The sequence below is a fragment of the Eschscholzia californica genome, unplaced genomic scaffold, assembly GCF_041429995.1.
Source record: "Eschscholzia californica isolate CP2 unplaced genomic scaffold, dmEscCali1.0.p SCAF_1, whole genome shotgun sequence".
Taxonomy (NCBI): domain Eukaryota; kingdom Viridiplantae; phylum Streptophyta; class Magnoliopsida; order Ranunculales; family Papaveraceae; genus Eschscholzia; species Eschscholzia californica.
Genome location: NW_028238198.1, coordinates 10,206,221 through 10,213,732, shown reverse-complemented (window position 1 = coordinate 10,213,732; position 7,512 = coordinate 10,206,221). Strand labels below are relative to the sequence as shown.

At 34.5% G+C, this 7,512-nt stretch overlaps 1 protein-coding gene across 1 annotated transcript; it reads left to right on the top strand.

Annotated features, from left to right (window-relative positions):
• Positions 1-4,812: 4,812 nt before the first annotated feature.
• Positions 4,813-7,128, top strand: LOC147563989 (large ribosomal subunit protein eL13y-like). Its single transcript, XM_086642712.1, has 5 exons — positions 4,813-4,972; positions 5,568-5,683; positions 5,773-5,906; positions 6,385-6,543; positions 6,728-7,128. Exons 2-5 carry the CDS (start codon positions 5,575-5,577, stop codon positions 6,947-6,949), a joined length of 624 nt encoding a protein of 207 aa, XP_086498838.1. The 5' UTR covers positions 4,813-4,972; positions 5,568-5,574; the 3' UTR covers positions 6,950-7,128.
• Positions 7,129-7,512: the final 384 nt, after the last annotated feature.

Below are 7,512 nucleotides of genomic sequence, written 5' to 3'. Positions count from 1 at the left end.
TTTTTTTTCAAAAACTAATGTGTTTACATTAGTTTCTTGAGCTTTCATAAAAATATGCATTAGTAAATAAATTAGGTTCACATATGATTAGCATTTACGATTTTACTGCCTTTTAGTTTTCCTCAATATCTCATATTTTCATCTCCTACTTTAAAAATTTGTTAACTCAACTATGGTCCTAGACTCCTAGTTCAATACCACATGATAATTAAGAAGAGAGAAAACTCTTTGGACTTTTGAAGGAAGATAGAAACACAAAATGAATAGCTTTACACTATTTAAGAGCTAAATTACATGGAGGAAGTTATAACAGTTACTTCCGGCTCTTTCTAATACATTCCAGGTGCTTCCTTAACATTTTTACAAGTTGATCAATATGCCTGACCAGTTTTATTAGTTTTGGATTTAAAATTACACATGATTCAATCACTATTTCTTTTCAACAGAAAAAAAAATGAAATCACGCTTCCCTTACTCTTTTCTTTAGAGTTCCCACTTGACTACTGTAAAATTACCCACAATCTTCACAAGTTGTGTCCAAATTCAAATATAATTGTCACTTAATTGGGATAAGGCAATATTTGATTGGATAATTGTCTAATATCTAATTTCCATTTTATAAGTTAAATAGTATGTTGAATATTTATAATAATCGAAGACATACTAGTTCTATTAATATGATGTCAGAGACTGCTAAGTTTATAAACAAAAAAAAAGATAAAAATAATAAGTTTTGAAGTTAGATGTTACTACTGTGAGGTCTAATTTAGATAAGATAATTTAATATCCATGAGATACATTTGGACACTAATTATATCAATTCCACTGTATTTACACTAACAAAATATAGAAAATTGAGGGCATATAGACAACTTTCATATATCCTTAATCGTTTTTAGTTGCGACGCTAACATCTTAAGAATGTAGAATACAATTAACAAGTTTAGGATAAAAAAATAAGACAAAAGTGAGATAGTTTCAATTAAAAGGCAAAATCAGTACAAGGTTGTGTGTCACAATTGTCTCGTTTCAATTGGATTTATAAGATAGTTTCTTGTCTATTTTGTTCAAATTTGAATTTTATAGTTAATTTGTTTGAATTGCATTACCTTCAACTAAACTTGTATTACATTCGACTAAATTTTGTCATATATAATTGACAAAGTCAAGCATGCAAAATACATTGCATTTAACAATTTTAGATATTGCTTATAAAATCTCTCAACTTACACATTTACAATTTGAGGGACGCCTCTAACATGAATGATTCTGGCTGGATTGGGCCTGCCTCTAAAATCAAAAGCACAGACACATTTAAGATTATATTGTTTTGAGTTAATTCCTATTTGGCCCCCTACTTTGTGACCAGCTTCTTTTATGACCCCGTTTTTTCGTAAATTCAAATATGGTTCCCTTTTCTTAACACCGTCAATCAACTTTTGTGGTCAATACCTTTTTTTTTTCCATATTTACCCTTCTTATTAGAATGATTTCTAAATTCAAAATTAACCCCCTTTTGAATTTGGGTCAATTTCAAAAAAATTATAACAACTTTGGAAGAAACAAGGGGGCTAAAATAGAATACATATAAAAAAAACAAAAACACCTCATCCCACCCTCTCTCTCTCTCCTCCATCTCACCTCCACATCACGTATCTCGCCACCTCATCATCTTCTCCGAATGAAGGTCGCCGGCCGGCCAAATTTTCCGGCGACCTTCCATTTTTTTTTTACATCTTCTCTCTATATTCTTTCTCTTATCTCCCCCTCTCTCTTATCTCTCTCTCTTTCTCTCTCATTTCTATCTCTCTTTATCACATTTCTCCCTTATTCTCAAAAAAAAAAAAACGAAGGTCTGGTTATTCCGGCGAAGGAGCTCCTCCCCTTCGCCGGAATATAAAGAGATGAGAGAGAGAGAGAGTTTTTTTTGTTTTTTTTTTTAGAATGAGAGAGAAATGTGATAAAGAGAGGGAGAAATGAGAGAGATGAGAGAGAGAGAGAGAGAGATAAGAGAAATAATAGAGAAAGAAGATCAAAAAAAAAAATGGAAGGTCGCCGGTAGCTGGCCGGCGACCTTCATTCGGAGAAGATGATAAGGTGGCGAAATACATGATGTGGAGGTGAGATGGAGGAGAGAGAGAGGGTGGGATGAGGTGTTTTGTTTTTTTTATATGTGTTCTATTTTAGCCCCCTTGTTTCTTCTAAAGTTGTTATAATATTTTTGAAATTGACCCAAATTCAAAAGGGGGTCAATTTTGAATTTATTAATCATTCTAATAAAAAGGGTAAACATGGAAAAAAAAAAGTATTGACCATAAAAGTTGACTGACGGTGTTAAGAAAAGGGAGCCATATTTGAATTTACGGAAAAAAGGGAGCCATAAAGGAAGCTGGTCACAAAATAGGGGGCCAAATAGGAATTAACTCTATTGTTTTTCAGTTTTCCTCAATATCTCATAGTTTCTTCTCCAACTTTAAAAATTTAAATCAACTACGATCGTAGTTCAATACCACATAATAAAAAAGAAGAGATAAAACTTGGACTTTGGAAAGAGGATAGAAACACACAATCAAATAACATGGATAATATATAAGAAGCCAAATTACATGGAGAAAACGTTATAGCACTTCATTTCCTACTCTTTCAAGGTGTTTCCTTGATATTCTTACAAGCTGATCATGCAAATCATGCCTGACCTTAGTTTTTTATTTAAAATTACACATTATTCTTCTCGCCAAAAAAAGAAAAGAGATCACCATTCCTAAGTCTTCACAAGTTATGTCTAAATTCAGATGTAATTCTTACCTTAAGTCGGATACTCTCAAAAAAAAAAAAATCTAACTACAAGATTTGATTGGATAATTATCTAACATCTTATTGCCGTTTTATATGATAAATGGTATGTTGAATATTTATGATAATCAAAGATTTAGTAGTTGTGTTAATATGATGGGAGAGATTGGTAAGAGACTAGGAAGCTTATAAACAAAAAAAAAAAATCATAATAATACGTTTTTAAGTTAGATATGACAATAGGTCTAATTTAGATAAGATAATTTAATATCCGTCTGATACATTCAAACATATATGTCGAATAAGTTCTTCCTAAAATTTAGAACATTTGTTAAGTGAACGGTATTTTCACTTTTAACAAGTCGAGATTCAACTTTTCTTACTAATTTTGCAATGTAAGATGTTAACCTTTATTAATAGAGTTAATTCCTATATGGACCCTACTTTGTGACCAGCTTCCTTTATGACCCCATTTTTTTTTCGTAAATTCAAATATGGCCCCCTTTTTTGAGGTAAATGTCCTGATTACCCTTCTTATTAATATTTTTTCAACATAGAAAAAAAAAGAAAAATTTGAATTCCACCTCACTTCCTACTCCCCCACACATATCTCTCCACATCATCTCTCTCTCTCTCCATCTCACCTCTCTCTCCAACTCACCTCTCTCTCTCTCTAACTCACCTCTCTCTCTCTCTCTCTCCAAGTCACTCCTTCTTCTCCGACCAAGGTCGCCGGCCGGAAATTTTCCGGCCGGCGACCTTTAAAAAAAAATAAATAAATTTTTTTTACTTCTTCTCTCTCTCTCTCTCTAGAAACTCCGGCGAAGGGGCCCCTTCGCCGGAGTTTCTAGAGAGAGAGAGAAGAAGTAAAAAAAAGTTTTTTTTTTTTTTTTAAGGTCGCCGGCCGGAAAAAATTTCCGGCCGGCGACCTTGGTCGGAGAAGAAGGAGTGACTTGGAGAGAGAGAGGTGAGTTAGAGAGAGAGATGAGTTGGAGAGAGAGGTGAGTTGGAGAGAGAGGTGACGTGGAGAGAGATGAGTGGTGGAGAAGGAAGTGAGGTGGAATTTAGGTTTTGTTTTTTATTTTATTTTGAAAATACATTAATCAGAGGGATAGTAATGACATTTGTCTGAAAATATGGGGCCATATTTGAATTTACGAAAAAAAGGGGGCCATAAAGGAAGCTGGTCACAAAGTAGGGGGCCATATAGGAATTAACTCTTATTAATAATCAGTCTCTGCACTAACTAAAAAGGAAGCTAAAAAATGTAGGATATTGATATTTGTACAATTGTACACCTCTCATGTTAATTGAGTCCTTATAGGCTGCTATCATACATCTTCAATCGTTTTTAATTGGAATGCAGTAACGCTTTAATCTCTACTTATGTTATACGACTATTTAGCTAAAAAACATTGAGCTTATTTGGTACATGTCTAGAGAATTGGATGAAAAGTGAGAACCCGATGGAAATTGTGGGTTAGACCATAGAGTGAATATTGAAGTCTCAAAGTTTTTGGTTTACTAAGCAACCTTTTTTACTTTTCTATTTAAATTAGAAAAAAACAGTTATTTATATTTGTGTTGTCAACGACACTTTAGAGACATATGATTGGGAGAGACGCTAGAGTACCGTTAAGAAAAGAAAGTTATGGGAGAGACGGGTTTCCAATCTTGTGGGTGGTAAACTTATGAAGCTTTTATCCAATATATTGTTTTTTTTACGAAAAAGTAGTTTTCACATCTTTTGGTCCAACGAAAAAAATAAAAATCAATTTTATCATGAAAATACGTTTGGGGTGCGTCTATAAGCGCACCTTCATATTGCAATTCGGCCTCTCTTTGTCCCCACAGATTAGAGCAGCTCGAGAGCACTCGATATGGGTCTAATCTGTGGGCTTCTGACTGCTCAGTCTGAGGCCCACGAGAAGTGCCAAGAGAAGGTTGGGCTAAGATCCAAAGACCGAGGCGCCTTTAGGGACTCAAGGCCACGGTTCAGTTGGACATTTGGCTAATTGTGTGAGGGTATTCTGGGAACTAGACTTATCATATTGTAACCCAAACCCTAGATCAGCCAGAACCCTAATATATTTACCCTAAAATTGAGAAAACGAAGCCTTCTTCCAGCTATTCCGAAACATTTAGGTTTAGGTAGACGGAGTTCTTGGAAAAACTGAAGGTAATTTTATGATTGTTTCATGATCTGAAACCTTCTTTCACTACTTCTTTGCATATTTGTTGTCTGTATAATTGTTTCATGGTTCCAATCTTGGAGTATCATTTTGTTCTTCTCTTTTGAATCCCTAATTTTTAACCTAATGCTAAAACTTGTTAGTTCTTTCTTATATGACCTAACATTGGAATCAAGGGAAGAAATATTTAATCTATCTGTTGTTCATGGATTACAGATCTGAGTAGCTTAGGTGTATACTCTTGGGTTGAGATGATATCTTAGGGCTTGATGTAGAATTTACTTGAAAAAGTGCAGCTAGGGTTTATAGAACCCTTCTCCTACTTGATTAAAGTGAAAACTATTTCGTCATTGTCATTTTTGAGTCTGACTTTGTAGATTATGTGATTGATTGTGATTGTAGTTTAAGTTCGATTTTGTCAAAATTTACTTATTTTTGTTTTAGGGTTTTGTGAGTTTTCATTATTTTGCTTGGATCGATTTCAATTTGTCTTCAGCTGTTAGCTACTTAAATCTTGTTCTAACTACCATTTTAGTTAAGAATATGAAGGTTTCTGATAATTAACAAATTTTATAATGTCAGGTAAGAAATGGTGAAGCACAACAATGTCATCCCAAATGGTCACTTCAAGAAACACTGGCAAAACTATGTGAAAACATGGTTTAATCAACCAGCACGAAAGACAAGAAGACGTGTTGGTATGTGCTCTGTAATTTTATGTTTTCTTCTTGTTCATTTGTGTTTGTATGATTTTGTGTATTTAAACGGCATTTGGTTAAATTTGCAGAACGGCAAAAGAAGGCCGTAAAAGTTTTCCCAAGGCCAACCGCCGGAGCTCTTCGCCCCATTGTGCATGGTCAAACTCTGAAGTACAACATGAAAGTCAGAGCAGGAAGGGGTTTCTCTCTGGAAGAACTGAAGGTTTGGATCAGAAACATTCTCGGCTTAACCTAAATTTTTGGTTTGATTGTTGTTTTACTAATATCATCAAAATTGAGTAGAGTGAAGTGATAAAGTTGAGCTGTATATAGTTTGTTAAAGATTTATGGGCATTTTCATCTTATAGGCTCCAGCCTATACTTCATCCCATCTGTTAGATCTCTGAAAAGAGAACCTTGTAGGCTGTAGCACATTCATTGTCAGATTATAAGATATAGGAAGTTCAGATAGCCCATTTTTTCAGAGTTAGAGTACCATATTGCCTTCTGATAATTCTTAAGTGTTAAAGATTATTCATCCAATCCGATCTTCGGGTCTTTTTCTTGGCAATATTATGATTGCGAAATGAATTTCTTCCTGATTATTATAACTGTCGTTTCATGAAAGCTCAATGTGTTTGAAAATCGGGTTTGTGTTTATAATTGATTTCTTTCTTTATGATTATGATGTAATTTTACAGGCAGCTGGAATCCCAAAGAAACTAGCTCCCACTATTGGTATTGCTGTTGACCACAGACGAAGAAACAGGTCATTGGAGGGTCTCCAAGCTAATGTCCAGAGATTGAAGACATACAAGGCTAAGCTTGTCATCTTCCCAAGGCGTTCCGGCAAATTTAAGGTAACAATAGATTCTTGAAGTGACAAAATGAGTATTCTTTTGGAGTTCGGTTACTTGTTTTTCCATACTATTTTATCAGTTCGGATCGATTCTTCATTGATAAAGCATTCATTAGCTTTTTCAAAAAAAGAAATATAAGGTAGCTTAGCAGCAACTAATGTATGGTTTTTTTGGGTTTCCTCAGAACGGCGACTCAACTGCAGAAGAGTTGGCATCAGCTACTCAAGTTTCAGGTGACTTCATGCCTATTACACGTGAGAAGCCAGAGGTTGAGCTTGTTAAGGTAACCGAAGAAATGAAGTCTCTGAAGGCTTACCAAAAGCTTCGTTTGGAACGTACCAACAAGCGCCACATGGGAGCAAGGTTGAAGAGAGCAGCAGAGGCTGAGAAGGAAGAGAAGAAGTAAAGTGCTTAAACTTCAGGTAATTGAACTTGCTGAAGAAATAGGTTGTGGTAGTGAAAAAAGACTTCTAAGTTTTGTTTGGATTATTATAACAGAGTTTGTATTTCAAATATTGGTTTCAATTTGATGTTTTGGAAGAATTTTGGTAGGCTTATATATGATGGTTATTTATTTTGACTCAATCTATCAACTTATCTGTGTAGATTAGTCTTGTTGTTGTTGTCTGACTCATATTAGTGGCTGACTTTAGTTTTAATCATGCCTACAGCTGAGTCATTCAGACCGAAGAAAAAATGCACCACCGTAGCAGAATTGGCTACAAATTTTCAACTAATGTTAAAGTTATGCAACATTGGGAACATTATCTTGATATTAGGTTCTGCCAAGACCTAGAAACCTGAAATGGGAAGCTAACTTGGCACTGGTTTCCATTCTTAGACCTAACAATATTAACTCCTTACCTTTATTTTGTCCTTGCTTTCTCCATCTTCTATTCTAATCTAGTGGTTCCCTTTTGGAATTATATGGTTACAAAGTAGATTTGATATGATAATCTTTATAGTCCG

Bases quoted from the DNA above. Each gene is read 5' to 3' on its own strand.
- LOC147563989 (XM_086642712.1), top strand. From the start codon at position 5,575: ATGGTGAAGCACAACAATGTCATCCCAAATGGTCACTTCAAGAAACAC. The intron at 5,684-5,772 runs GTATGTGCTCTG...TTAAATTTGCAG, and splicing joins AAAGACAAGAAGACGTGTTG to AACGGCAAAAGAAGGCCGTA. The intron at 6,544-6,727 runs GTAACAATAGAT...GGGTTTCCTCAG, and splicing joins GGCGTTCCGGCAAATTTAAG to AACGGCGACTCAACTGCAGA.